General features: G+C 38.3%; 2 protein-coding genes and 1 long non-coding RNA gene across 3 annotated transcripts; all 3 read left to right on the top strand.

Moving 5' to 3' along the window:
- The first annotated feature begins 2,742 nt into the window (after positions 1-2,742).
- On the top strand, positions 2,743-7,858 carry LOC143208560 (nuclear RNA export factor 1). Its single transcript, XM_076423025.1, has 11 exons — positions 2,743-3,101; positions 3,198-3,285; positions 3,557-3,864; positions 3,971-4,057; positions 4,149-4,395; positions 4,491-4,684; positions 4,782-4,894; positions 5,286-5,322; positions 5,413-5,645; positions 5,737-5,905; positions 6,098-7,858. The coding sequence occupies exons 2-11, from the start codon at positions 3,210-3,212 to the stop codon at positions 6,545-6,547; spliced, it is 1,914 nt and encodes a 637-aa protein (XP_076279140.1). The 5' UTR covers positions 2,743-3,101; positions 3,198-3,209; the 3' UTR covers positions 6,548-7,858.
- A 501-nt stretch (positions 7,859-8,359) lies between these two features.
- On the top strand, positions 8,360-12,438 carry LOC143208563 (uncharacterized). The gene is made up of 3 exons (XR_013008931.1): positions 8,360-10,955; positions 11,154-11,212; positions 11,411-12,438. It is a non-coding gene; the product is annotated as an uncharacterized LOC143208563 (long non-coding RNA).
- Positions 12,439-12,525: 87 nt separating this feature from the next.
- Dnz1 (DNZDHHC/NEW1 zinc finger protein 11) lies at positions 12,526-14,952 on the top strand. The gene is made up of 4 exons (XM_076423026.1): positions 12,526-12,971; positions 13,209-13,490; positions 13,892-14,050; positions 14,187-14,952. Exons 1-4 carry the CDS (start codon positions 12,859-12,861, stop codon positions 14,458-14,460), a joined length of 828 nt encoding a protein of 275 aa, XP_076279141.1. The 5' UTR covers positions 12,526-12,858; the 3' UTR covers positions 14,461-14,952.
- The last annotated feature ends 197 nt before the right edge of the window (positions 14,953-15,149 follow it).

The raw sequence follows: 15,149 nt of genomic DNA on the forward strand, positions 1-15,149 counted from the left end.
CCCGTAAGGCTGGCAGTCTTTAACAGTATCTCGTCGGTGATCTTGTCCATGCTAAAGATGATGTAGGATCTTGTCCATGCTAAAGATGATGTAGGAGCTGATCCAGGCTAAGTACTAGAGTAGAGGGCAGCACTATATGGGCACGGCCAAAACCCGGGCGTGAGCACTCTCATATACTCTCTGCTCATATACTCTCTGTACATACCCAGTACGCAGGAAGAATGGACAGGATAATTTCAAAGAATTTGACATTGTATCATGAAATTACCTATTATAAACTGTATTTGAGATACAGACGTTTATTCTGTATGTTTTATTAAGATATAAAGTAATAATAGTATTATATATATTAACTATTTTAGGAATCGCGCGATATTTGATTCTGAAGACATATTATGCAGGTTACAAAATGGTTTTTTACATATAAATTGATCACATTTACAACATTTTAAGGTAGTACTGCTAGTTTTACACAATTTACATTTACCTCGCTTGTGATTAGTTATTGCATTGCTAGACTACGGATCTTTATGCATTTACAAAAAAATTGAGTAGATGAAATTCAAATTCGTTGAAAAATTGAAAATGTCAATACATGATTTCTGCTCTATTACAATCATTCAGGGAAGAAATAACATTCAATTTAATTTCTATTTCTTGCCATCGATGTATTGCTACCAGCTTGCTACACAAAATTTACACGGAGCAAGTGTATGATGGCGTAGTGTCGGCGTCGGTCTGCCGTTTCAGCCATTTTGAAATTATCTTAAGACTGCTTAAAACTTATCTTGTGACGTCACACCGTCCTTTATCTTTTCCGAGCTGTACTCTCGGTTTTCCTCAGTTTTCCTCATAGACATATAGAGATAGACTGCGCGGCCTGAACGAAGCGCTGAAGCCCACAATGGCGGCGTGCGAGAGAGAGAGAGAGCATTAGCCGGGGTCCATAGCGCTCTCTTTCTAATTGATGTGTCGACACATCATATAGAAAGAGAGCGCTATGGACCCCGGCTAATGCTCTCTCTCTCACTCTTTGTACCGCGCGCCGCCATTGTGGGCTTCAACTCGCCCATAAGACGGCGCAGTCTATCTCTATATGTCTATGGTTTTCCTATACACATACTATACCTATGCCGGGTCTATAGGTATATATGGTCTAAGGATATATCAGTGGTCTGATCACATCACTGGTCCGGACCAGTCCGGACTGAGTGTGGCATAGACATATAGAGATAGACTGCGCCGTCTTATGGGGGTAGTCTACCCTCGATTTGTAACTAGAAAATTACTAGAATCTTACTAGAAAAATGGCTCGAAACATGGGTTTCGTACTAAACGTTGTTTGACCTTATTAGAACAAATTGTGGGCTGTGTGAGGGCTCATTCGAAAGAGGAAGAATAGACGCAGCGCGCTTTTCTCACGAGGTTAACGAGATTATGTTTATAACTAATAATATGATGGCCCAAAGTCGAGAAAAAATCTAGGAAAAAATCCCGCAGATTTCAATGCATTTTCTGTCTCTAATAGACTTTTTTGGCTTATGAGATGAGAAAGGCGCGCTGCGTTGAACCTTCCTCTTTCGAATGAGCCCTCACACAGCCCACAATTTGTTCTAATAGGGTCAATCAACGTCTGGGCGCAGATCCATGTTTCGACCCATTTTTCTAGTAAGATTCTAGTTATTTGCTAGATATTTGCTATTTACTAGAATCTTACTAGATTTTGGGTCGAAAATATGGGTTTGCGCCCAGACGTTGATTGACCCTATTAGAACAAATTGTGGGCTGTGTGAGGGCTCATTCGAAAGAGGAAGGTTCAACGCAGCGCGCCTTTCTCATCTCATAAGCCAAAAAAGTCTATTAGAGACAGAAAATGCATTGAAATCTGCGGGATTTTTTCCTAGATTTTTTCTCGACTTTAGGGCATCATATTATTAGATATAAACATAATCTCGTTAACCTCGTGAGAAAAGCGCGCTGCGTCTATTCTTCCTCTTTCGAATGAGCCCTCACACAGCCCACAATTTGTTCTAATAAGGTCAAACAACGTTTAGTACGAAACCCATATTTTCGACCCAAAATCTAGTAAGATTCTAGTAATTTTCTAGTTACAAATCGAGGGTAGACTAGCCCCTTATGGGCGAGTTGAAGCCCACAATGGCGGCGCGCGGTACAAAGAGTGAGAGAGAGAGCATTAGCCGGGGTCCATAGCGCTCTCTTTCTATATGATGTGTCGACACATCAATTAGAAAGAGAGCGCTATGGACCCCGGCTAATGCTCTCTCTCTCTCGCACGCCGCCATTGTGGACTTCAGCGCTTCGTTCAGGCCGCGCAGTCTATCTCTATATGTCTATGGAGTGTGGAGACTGGAGCTGATCCAGGCTAAGCACTAGTGTAGGGGGCAGCACTATAATGGGCACGGCCAAAACCCGGGCGTGAGCACCATGAGCACTCTCATATACTCTCTGCCATCATCCTCGTTGGTTGCACGTTGCACATTGCACTATTCGCGGATAAATTGAACGATTGCACTTCTCGAAAGCGAAAATGATCATTATTTTATTGCTGCGCGCTAAGATAAAATGCTACGCTATATTTATTTGATTCCGATGATTTTTACCGATTGAATTCATGCGGTGAAGAACAGCACGTGTTGTTTCTGCGTTCAAAATGCATTTCTAATTCGCGCTTTTTACGATTATTGGGCCTCGAGCGCGTCTTCTTTACACAATCCGCCATCTTGTCTCGATTTCCCCCCGACTCCCGACAGTCCCGACTGCCCGACGTATGGACGCAACTGGACGCAACGACGCAAGGCGGAAAGAGATCACATCATTCACATCAGATCACATTTTGTCAGGTCAGACGAGAACAGAGAATTTTCTTGTTTGATCGAAGCGAAGCGAGTCGAGCTGAGCTATTTAGTAAGCAAATTGACGAGACGACGTTGGTTTAATTGCTGACGAGTGAAAGCTGTAGATGCGTAAATAGATAAAGAAAAGCCAGGAGGAGGAAAAGTAGCGTGTAAATAATTATCCATCTGGTGGTGAACGCGCAAGGTGTCACCGTCACCTGCACAAAACCAACCAAAGCCAACCAAGTGTGTAAAAAGCTTGTTGTTGCCTAAATAACTGTGCCTAACCCTAAAAAGACTGCTGGTGATCCTGATGTTTCGCCTATGATTCTACTTGTATAGCACAACTTGAAGATGTCTGGATTCCATAAAAAGTCGTGGGGTGGTCGCAACAGAAGATCCGGAAATTCGGACGAGAAACACTATTTCGGTAAATCCATTTCCATTGTTGTATCTTGCTTTCGTAACGGCCTACTTTTTCGTGGACAGACTGTGTTGAAAATTTTTCGAATAAAGCATGAATTTTCATACCATAATACTTGTCTAGAAATAAATATAAAACTTAATCATTTAAAACGCGTGTCTCTGTATCACATTATATCTCTGTATTAAAAAATGTAGAAGCAACGAAATGAAAAAAAATTGCTGATGCAATTTTCAGAGATTGATAATGGTTTCAGCAACTTTTATTTTTCGTACAGGACACGATGATCGCGTACCGAGAAACAACGGTGCTTTTCAATTCCACCTTGGAAATAGACCCAGAGTGTCTTTCAAAACTCAAAGACCATCCAATAATGAATTAAGTAAGAACGCGCTGTTGGCATGCTTAGACGACGATGTTCAGATGGCGGCAAGTTCTAATAACAATAGCAGACAAGTTGTCGTAAGAGAATTTAATTCTCAACGTGGAAGAGTCAGTCCCTCACCCATGAGGGGATTCAGGGGAGGGAGAATGGCTAATAAAATTAGGATCAATCTTCCTGGGGATCCTTGTTACAAGATTGTCGTAAGCAAAAATTAGCAATTGGATTATGTAATTATTATGTAGAAGCGTCAAAGTACGAGAACTTGAAAATGATACATATACACCTTGTTTTTTTTTTATTGGACAGATACCATATGGACACAAGTACGACAAGGAATATATATTAAATAATCTTCTCAGCTATATGGCGCCAGAAACTTTTGTTCCAATAATGGTAAATAATCGTTGAGCATATCGTGCGCGATCGATAAGATATGTGATATAGTTTTTTTTTTCGAACTGTATTTTCCTCTGTTTGTCGGTAGTATAAAATTGGTAGAAACGAAGCAAATTTTTTCGTGGACGACGACAAAGAAGCAATGGCACTGAGTAATTGTCATCAGAAGATCACCACCACGGATGGATTTAAACTGCAAGTGAAGATTTTTCAACTTTTACTTCCGTATTGTGAAATCGACAGTAAACTGAAAGATAGACTGAAACAAGTCATGTCTAAACGTTATGTCAATGAAACAAATGCATTGGATTTATCAAAGTTCCATAGAGACCCGGGTTGGTATATCATTTCGGATTTGAAAGATTTCCTATCCTATTTTCCTATTTCAAATCGATGATGTTAACTAAACATGATTTTTCATTCATTCTAGATCTTGCAGACGACTATTTCTGTTCTCTATCTCGGCCTATCCTGTTAAAAACTGTATTAGACATCGCATCGGAACACATACCGAATCTGGAAGCACTGAATTTAGACGGAACCCGATTGCATATGTTGGAAAGGTTAAATGTATTGAGTAAAAAGTTCTCGAAATTGAAGATACTATACATCGGAGACAATTGGGTCAGTCATTACGAAATTACGAATGTTTTGTCGTCGTTTATGGTGAAACATGTTAGGCAAAGGTACACGGATTATATTCTAAAGTTAATAATTCCAGGTAAAGGACATTAAGCAAATAGATCATATCAAAGACTTAAAGCTGGAGGAATTGAAGCTAACTGGAAATCCCGTTTGCAACAAGTATAAAACTCGACAAAGCGAATACATTAGGTAATGTATGGTTTTAATACGATCTCTCTATTCGCTTGATAAAAGAATTCTCCAGGTGGATAGTTTCCTGAAGCTACTAACACAGCCAGAAATGTTTACTACGTTCCCATTGAAAATGTTGAAACATTCTCAAGAAAGCTCTACACGGGCAGCTTAACAGAACTGCTTTGTGTACTTTGAACCGATTTAGTTTCGATTTGTGTTGTCTAATGTACTTAAAATTTAGTAACAGGAATTGATTAGTAGAGAACAATTGTCCCTGGAATGTTCTGAATGGTCTGTGTGTCAATTTTCTTCTACATATTGTATCCTTCAATACTAAGGCAAATATTTCTGTTATTCCGACTAACTTGGAGCTTCCGGGCTTCTGGCTTTTCTTTCCCGACATTAGCGACGTGCGGAGACGGTTTCCTAAACTTCTACGGCTGGTAAGTCATTATCAAACTCTATCTGTACGATTCGAATCGTATCAACAAAATATACGTAATTATTCTTATATTCTCTATATATTAAAATAGGATGGTATGGAACTCCCAAAACCAATCCTGTTCGACGTAGCGGACGACGGAAATAAGTTGCCGCCCTCTCGGAGAATGTTCGTTGCGAACGCGAAAGCGCAAGAAATTGCTAGCCAATTTCTGCAACAATATTTTCTTATATTCGATAGCGAGAACCGTCAACCATTGTTGGACGCGTATGACGAGCACGCGTCCTTTAGCATGACCGTGTCTTATACCCACAATAGTAACAAGTAAGTTGAGAATAGGCGCGGCGCGGCGGCCAATATGTTCTTTATTGAAAATATATTCCACGATACCAACAACAACTTTGCTTCTATCTAGATTAAGCGGATACCTTATGGAAAACAGAAACTTGTACAGAGTAAACGATACGAACAAGAGACAAAAATTATTGAAGCAAGGAAGATTATCCGTGGTCTCGTTTATTTCTACAATGCCACAAACTATGCACTATATAAACACATTTACAATGGATATTAGCCTAGTGACGGTAAGTTCTTTTCTACGTTTGGCAAAAGAGTCGAAGAATAGTGTATCCCTCGCCGCCGCCGATATAATTCTCCGTCGGACCAGTCTTTTCTTTCTCGACAATTATGTGTATCGAGAAAACACTCCCTACTACGATTTCTTTTTAGACAAAAAAAAAAACAACTAAATCTAATTGCATCGCTTGTCATTGCAGGAAGTGATGATGTTGATCACTGTGACGGGTCTTTTTAAAGAGCTGGACAAGAAAGACCAGCTTCTTCGTCATTTCAATAGAACGTTTATAATCGTACCTGAAGGTACTGGTTATTGTATTCGAAACGAACAATTACATATCGGTAATCCAACGGCCGCTCAAACGAAGAACCTGAACACTCAGATGACATCTCAGGAGGTGTCGAGCCCAACGCAGCAAGCCGCATCATCGTCGAGCAGTACCACCCCTTTGAAGCAGCCAGTTCCACCGCAATTGTCTGAAGCAGTGAAACAACAAATGACCGCGACGCTCAGTCAACAGACGAATATGAATATAGAATGGAGTCTGAAGTGTCTCGAGGAGGTACAATGGAATTACAACAACGCGCTTGCGGCATTCCAGGAGTTTTTCAAACGAGGACAGATCCCATCGGAAGCATTTAAGAAATAAGTATACTGTGTGTCTCGAACATCTTTTCTAATTACACTTGTATTACGTTATCGATGCATGCGTGGTACTTGGTACTTGGTACTTCTGTATCATGATCTGAACAAGGACTCGAAGGTATTGGGTGTTTGTTATTTTATTGTTCGCTTCGCGTTATCGCGTTATATCAAATTATATTTCTCCTTCGATTTCATTACCCAAGATCTTCATTTTTGTCCCTAGCGATATATATCTATTCGCGGTAAAGGAAAAAGAAGCTTGTGCATCCACGAGGAACGCGGAAAGTGTTTTTCTAGGAACGTTAGTGTTTACGTGGAAAGCTCATGCGTTCACACGCTTCTTTTCGCTTTAACCGAATGGAATATATTCGAGTGTTCAATTTTTCTTTTTTCTTTTTTTTTTCTTCGAATGCGAAGAAAAATCTCATGTTTACGATCGTAAAGGGCGATTGTCCTACATTCAGCTCATGATATGCGTACCCAAAACAGAACAAAGTTTGGTGAATCAAGTGATGATAATTCGTAGACGTAGACGAACAAGTTCTTTAAAGAGGGAATAATATTTCTGCGCGATATAATTCAACGCTATATTCCTTTTTCTTTCTTCTTTCGTCTTTTTCTACTTTCATTTTTCTATTTACAATGAACCTTTCGGGTTAAACGAAAAAAGGTCATTCGAGACTAATTAGTCTGACGAACCTGTTCGGTCGAGTCGCGTACGAATCACATTTCATCATCACGTATCATCTTCGAATAATCGTCAATTGTTTTACGTACGAGAATCGAACCATAAATTCGACACTTGTGCCGTGCAAGTGATGCTTGGAATTTACATACTGCCTATTTTAATTAGATTTTACAAACATGATTATGTTTATTTTTCGGAATAATCGATGATGCACTTCGCATAGTAACACGCCCCTGCTGTCTCAGGGATCCAATATACGTTTGGATCGCGTGTCCTATGTCGATTCGAATCAGCTAATTATTAAATATTATTGAACAAGTATGATAAAAGCAGTGTATGATCGTGTGTCCCCGCTCGATGTACAGAAATTCTGATTGTGATATCTTAGATAAAATAAGCATAATTATGTGCACAATAGAAATTAGTTTCCATTAACTGCACCTGATGACAGAGGTGCAACGCAGTGCAACAAAGAAAGAAAAAAAAAAGAATGCATAATTTTTGTACGATGCTGGCCGACCTCGTTTGTTGCAATCACGTGTTGCACAGTTTTGTCTCACAATCTCAGTTCAAGTGCATTAGTCTGCATAAAAAGTAAAGAAAAGAAAAGAAAAAAAAAAGAATCTCCTACAGGGAATGTAGATCCTTTTCTCGGATCTAGAATTTTATCAATTGATATTGAAATTATTCATCTATATGCAGGATAATGAAACATATCGACCAGCTTCGGACAATTTGTAAAAAAGAAAAAGTACGCGCTGCGTTCGCTTTCTACAGAACACTACACTACACTGTATATGTACATAAAAATGTAATGTGTGAATCATTCACCGTGATTCTACCCCGAGTATGTTACACTTTCGTAATGTCTAAAGACCATGTGCATGCAGCGTGTGAATATAAATGATTCATCGGCGTCGGTGTCTGGGTTATAAGAAACGAACTTAACGGGAAAGAAAATGGACTCTCATCATATAAAGGAAGAAAGCTTGACTGCAGTTGTCGCTCAATCACTGAAACTGTTCCACAACTGCTCTTGGGAAAAACTGCCTAGTTCGTCGCAGTATTTCACTGTGACGAGAAAGCAATAAAGAAAATGGGAAAAACAGAGTAGTCCTAATGAGATGTTAAGGACCGTTGGTGAAAAAAAAGAGTGTATGAGACCATGTGCTGGAGGCAAATGTCATAAGTCTGTTATCATCATCATCGTCCCCCTTCCTATCTGTAGTCTGTCGCAACGCAGTCGATGCGCTATGACGAATAGGATAGAAATTTGCCCTCTATCATAATACGAATAGATGGACCAACGATTAGCATCGAACAGAATGAATTCTGACTCGAGCTTTGTGCATGAGCTGCTCCTGAATCCAGAAATCAGTTTCTGCAGTGGCAGTTTGCGCTGGTTAAACAGAAAACGCAATGACCGCCTGTGTCTCTGCTACAAAGGCACGTTGGATAATATCGACAGACTTAACGAATGTGTAACAGAATGTACATAATATACAGGGAATGTGGATCTACGTGATTTTGGCAAGATACGTCATCGATCTCTCGTCAGATTTTTAAGCTGCTCGAACTCTGAGAAACGCGCAGACCAAATGAATAACGGTCATCCGAGAGAATAGTTTATGTTCACACTCTGTATCGATTCGCGTCAACCTTGAACGTGTCAACTTTCGGCGCATAATTCCTAATAGAAACCCGTTACTACCGTGCGAACAAAATCTTTTTTACTAATTGATTTCTGCAAATATAACGGAAAATGGCGGAAAATGGTCGACCGTGAGTATTGTATTTAAGATCGCTTTGAAAGAATTATAATAACGAGTACGTGTTAAGAATAGGTTTTTGCCTAGTTTCGTCGGATAAAAAGAGAGGAATGCTCGAACATAATGCAAACTGTAAATACATATGACAAGTGAATATTAACTAGAATAAATCTTTGCATACATAAATTTGGGTTTTTCGTATAGAGAACATTTATTGAAGATACATATAATGTAAATAAAAAGGTAAAGAAGCATTATCAAGTAAGCATTATCAGTTTTTTTTTACCGTATCCTCTCTAAATGTCATTGGTTGTCGGTTTAATTGTAGCGGCGCTTACCTCGATTTATTCTTCCGGGATCTAAAGATAATAATAATAATATACGCGTATAAATTAGAATTTAAGTATGTAAAATATGATGCTGTACTTACTTCGTTATTCGTTTGTTTGCCTTTTCTCTTAAAGAAACCCAACTGTAATTGTAGAAAATAGTATTAGTAATCATTAGAATATATTGTGATAATATATATGTATATATATATAATGTTATACCATTAAAAATGTTATACCATACTTAAAACCGCAACGACAATGATTAATAATACTACCCCACCGACATAGAAGCTATAACTATCCATAATTGCAATTCCGTCCTTTTCGGAGCGTTGTAAAGCACAGGTCAACACCTCACCGGCTGCTCACGGATACGACGATACGTCAGGGAAGGGGGGGGGGACCAGCGACTCAGTGGAACGGCCCACGCAGTGTTGTTAGATCAGGCGTGGGCAATTTTGCCTCAATTGAGGCAAAACTGTCCCCACCGTAGCGCCCACTGTCCCCCACCAGCATCCGCCGTTACTATGTAGGAAGGACGTCCCTAGTAGCATTTACGGTTGGCCAACGGTGGCGAACGGTTGGGAGTTTGTTGGGGCATGGTTAGTGGTTTTGCCGACAAATCCCCAACCTAGGGCCAACGAAGAAAAATTACGTCAGTTTGCCGACGAATACCCAACGTTCGGCCAACGACGAATAACCAACATAGGGCCAACGACGAATACCCAACATAAGGCCAACGAAGAAAAATTACCGTCAGTTTGCCGACGAATACCCAACGTTGGGCCAACGACGAATACCCAACATAGGGCCAACGACGAATACCCAACATAGGACCAACGAAGAAAAATTACGTCAGTTTGCCGACGAATACCCAACGTTGGGCCAACGACGAATACCCAACATAGGACCAACGAAGAAAAATTACGTCAGTTTGCCGACGAATACCCAACGTTGGGCCAACGACGAATAACCAACATAGGGCCAACGACGAATACCCAACATAGGACCAACGAAGAAAAATTACGTCAGTTTGCCGACGAATACCCAACGTTGGGCCAACGACGAATACCCAACATAAGGCCAACGAAGAAAAATTACCGTCAGTTTGTCGACGAATACCCAACGTTGGGCCAACGACGAATACCCAACATAGGGCCAACGACGAATACCCAACATAAGGCCAACGAAGAAAAATTACGTCAGTTTGCCGACGAATACCCAACGTTGGTCCAACGACGAATACCCAACATAGGGCCAACGACGAATACCCAACATAAGGCCAACGAAGAAAAATTACGTCAGTTTGCCGACGAATACCCAACGTTGGGTCAACGACGAATACCCAACATAGGACCAACGACGAATACCCGTCGTTCAAGATATATGTAGCGTCGATCGTCATTTGGTATTTGTCGATTTTCACTATTTCATTCTTCTGTGCTGTGTCGAACTGTCGAAGTGGTCGTTCTTTGTGTCGCGTGTTTTACTTCATTTCATTAACAAAAAATTTTGATAATGTACAAAGTGGTGGAATTTAATTCAACACCATTAATTTAATTCAATTCAGCATCATCGTTCGGTAGAACAGCAGCCATATGGATGCAGCTACGCCAAATATTTGTAAGTATATTGTTAAATTAGTAATGAGTGGTTTAGTTTAACAATTATTTATACCTATACTTAATTATATGTGTTACCACGTATTGTAGATACTTTCTAAAGACTGTGTGTAATTTATGCATGCATTCAATTGCAATTAACAATTTTGTTTCCTTTTGCTTTTCTTGTTGTAAGATTAATTTCTATGTCATTTTTCAGATTTTACTGAGGCACAAGTGTTCGATGGATCTTCAGCCATGCAGCTACGCCAAATATTTGTAAGTATATTGTTAAATTAGTAATGAGTGGTTTAGTTTAACAATTATTTATACCTATACTTAATTATACGTGTTACCACGTATTGTAGATACTTTCTAAAGAATGTGTGTAATTTATGCATGCATTCAATTGCAATTAACAATTTTGTTTCCTTTTGCTTTTCTTGTTGTAAGATTAATTTCTATGTCATTTTTCAGATTTTACTGAGGCACAAGTGTTCGATTGATCATCAGCCATGCAGCTACGCCAATATCTATAACTGCGAAAAACAGTTGTATTTTAAGTACGTCTTTATCCGATTCTTGTTTCACCATCTTAAGCGGAACTGTTGTAATTATCAGAACTATTGAAGAGGTGTAATATGAATGTAATATCATATTACTAATGTGCAACGTGTTATGTATGTAATATGAATGTAATGTCATATTACTAATGTGCAATGTGTGTTATGTACGTAATATAATATGTAATGTAAGGAATCTTACTTTTATAATATGTAATATATGTATACATTTCGTACATATATATGTAAGAAATCCGTTATATGCTAGCGCGCATAATAAGTTAGTACTTATATATTAATATAATATGTGAGGCAAAAATTGTTACCTCACAAAATGACTGATTGTGAGATATAAAAATAAAATATTTTTATAATACACATATATATATGTATATAATTAATTGACCCTACAGAAAGAATCCTTTTGTTGGCTTATCGTATTATAGTAATGTAGGCCCTACGTTGGGTATTACCGTTGGCCCTACGTTGGGTATTACCGTTGGCCCGACATTGGACGTGATCGTTGGCCCTACGTTGGGTATTACCGTTGGCCCGACATTGGACGTGATCGTTGGCCCTACGTTGGGTATTACCGTTGGCTCGACATTGGACGTGATCGTTGGCCCTACGTTGGGTATTACCGTTGGCCCGACGCTGGCGCAACGTTGGCTGAACGTTGGCCCAACGTTGGCCCTGACTGTTGGCCCAACTGCAAAAAAGAGCGACATTTCTAACGGTTGCCCAACGCAAACCCTCAACGTAGGCCCAACGAAACGCCAACTGTAAAATAGTGTCCTCGCGTCCTCGATTCTGGCATCATTGACGGGAGCCAATGATGCCAGAGCTGTGGTACTGTGGTACTAAACCATACCTCCGCCATAGCCTACTATTGCCCCTCCGTCGTGTTCCAACGCGCCCGCGCGCTACACTCACCAGTGTACCTCTACGGATACAGTAAAGTGATACGCTGGTGAGTGTAGCGCGCGGGCGCGTTGGAAAACAACGTAGGGGCAATAGTAGGCTATGGTGGGGGTATGGTTTAGTACCACAGCTCTGGCATCACTGACGGGAGCTTGAAACGGAGCTCATTATGGCAACACTGCTCTCTGGTATTGGTTAAAATATTCAACATTCACAGTGATGATTTTGCATTATTTACTAATAAAAATAACGGTTTCTCTGCTGGATAGACACTAAAAATAAAATAGATACTAAAATAAGTAAATTTCACATTAAATGGAAATCGTAAAAATCGAGAATTCGTGTAAAGTAAATTCAATGGAAAACGAAATCACATGAAACCGTTCTGGTCTGTCATGATAGGTGATATATTTGTTATTAAGGAATATGGAATAAATAAAAATGTTCGTAAGAGACCCCTGCGGCATTGTATGCATCATAGTCACATACATTGCTGTCTTTTATGCAGATTACGTCGTTGTACGTTGGGTTATCCTGCATAGTTTACAAGACAGGTAAGCGCGTGTAATTTCAGTTTAAATATATGTTCTATACGTATTTATTATCGTAATTTTAGTAACACGAATATCTTTTTTACATTTAACATACACGATCGAGGACATATGTATATGTACATATATACTTATTTGATTGTTACACTCTTAAAATACCTAAACGTAACGTTAAGAACATATTTTTGACGATATGCACTGATTTGTATTTAATTAATATTTTTTATACATTGTGTACAGTTTGTGGGGTCCCTTTCATGTAGTGGCTTTCAACACTGTTGTATTATTATTGATAATGTCGCATTTGAAGGCAGTCTGCAGCGATCCTGGTGTTGTACCGCTACCGCAAAGTCCTATGGACTTTTCTGATATTCATACAGATAATTCAGAGACAAAGATCGAATGCGACGAAAGAGACAATTGGACCGTGTGTACTAGGTGTGAAACTTATAGACCTCCTAAAGCCCATCATTGTAGAATTTGTAAACGATGCGTTAGAAGATGGGATCATCATTGTCCCTGGTATGCCATTAACTATATATACTACTAATTTATCGATATTATTTATAGTATTAATATTTCTTTTTATAGCTCATCGTTTAGTTTATAATTTTCTGTCTATTTTTTAGATTTTTTTGTGATATTTCTTTGCTTTAATAAAGAAACTGTTTTGATTTTTGAATTTTAATATTTATTATCCATCGATTGCTTAGTACTTCTATAAGTTTTAGACATTAATAATGTAATGTAATGGCTAACTCTTGAGAAATAGGACACTTAAATATGTGTGACTACTAGAAAATTATTTTTCAAATGTATGTTCAAAATGACATATATTTTTCATTAGAGTATTTAGTTGTTCTGTTTCTTGAAATCTATCGTATATTACATTAACATTGGATTATTCGTAATATTCCACAAAGGATAAACAACTGTGTGGGAGAAAGAAATCAAAAATACTTTATCCAGTTTCTGGTCTATGTTGGGATATTGGCCATCTATGCGCTAGGCTTGGTGATAACGTCATGGGTTATAGAATGTTCACGTTGCAGCAATGATATGGCTGTCAAACAGACGCGCATGTATGTTTCATACGAGTATTACTTAAAAATTATTTAAATAGTTTCCGATAAATTCAACAAGTTCTTTTCAATTGTAAATAGTAAATAGTAAATATTAAACGAAACAAGTTGATTTTAATGAGGATTTTTTCTACAGCTTGCACTGTGTTATATTGGTGTTGGAATCAGCGTTGTTTGGCATGTTTGTCATCGCAGTACTGGTAGACCAATTTTTAGGTATTCTGGGAGAAGAAAACACGATGGAACGCGTGCAAAGTAGTCATCATTATAAGAGAAACAGTTCGCGTACTTTTGTGTTACTGTCTCAGGTTTGCGGTAAAGGTCATCCAATCTTGTGGATGCTCCCATGCCAAAACCCACCTAAATATACCTTCAGAAAAGATGCGTACCTGATCGATCATGAAATTTAAGTGCACGTATAATTAATTTTTCATAGTTCTAAGCGATGACTGCTTTTTTATGGCTTTCTCAGCCATATAATTATTTTCTTATAGTTGTCGAGAATCTTTCCATTATTTAATCCATAAAAGGTACAATTCATAATACATTGAAATATAAATATAGATAATATAATATATAGTACATTTTTTTATCGTTTGGAGTGAATATTTTGTTGATTTTTCCAATCTTTTGTAATACTACAATTTTTTAAAATAGTAATATATGTATATGTATACAGCAAGAGAAAAAGCGAAAGAACGCATTGTTTTGTAAAGTAATAGTTTTGTATGAATTTTCTTTATTATTAATACTTTTTATCAATGTTATTTTATTTTGGGTTTACTACATGATATTAATGGTAGTAATGCAAGATAAAATATTAGATCAATGTATCGTGATGCATTAATTTGTAAGTCATTCCTTAAGATTAAGTAAGTTTAAATACATTGCAAAAACTACAAGTTTAGTATACATATAATTGAACCGAGTATTAATAATTATAGAGTTAACGATAATCTTTTAATGAAACCTGCAAGTTCGCATATGTAGAATTTTTGAACATACTTTTAGTAAATTTGTATCGTGAAGACATGTCTCTATACTCTATAGTATTGGATGTATCGTTTCAATATGTATAATATTTCATCTTAACTGCACT

The sequence above is a fragment of the Lasioglossum baleicum genome, chromosome 5, assembly GCF_051020765.1.
Source record: "Lasioglossum baleicum chromosome 5, iyLasBale1, whole genome shotgun sequence".
In the NCBI taxonomy this organism is placed as follows: domain Eukaryota; kingdom Metazoa; phylum Arthropoda; class Insecta; order Hymenoptera; family Halictidae; genus Lasioglossum; species Lasioglossum baleicum.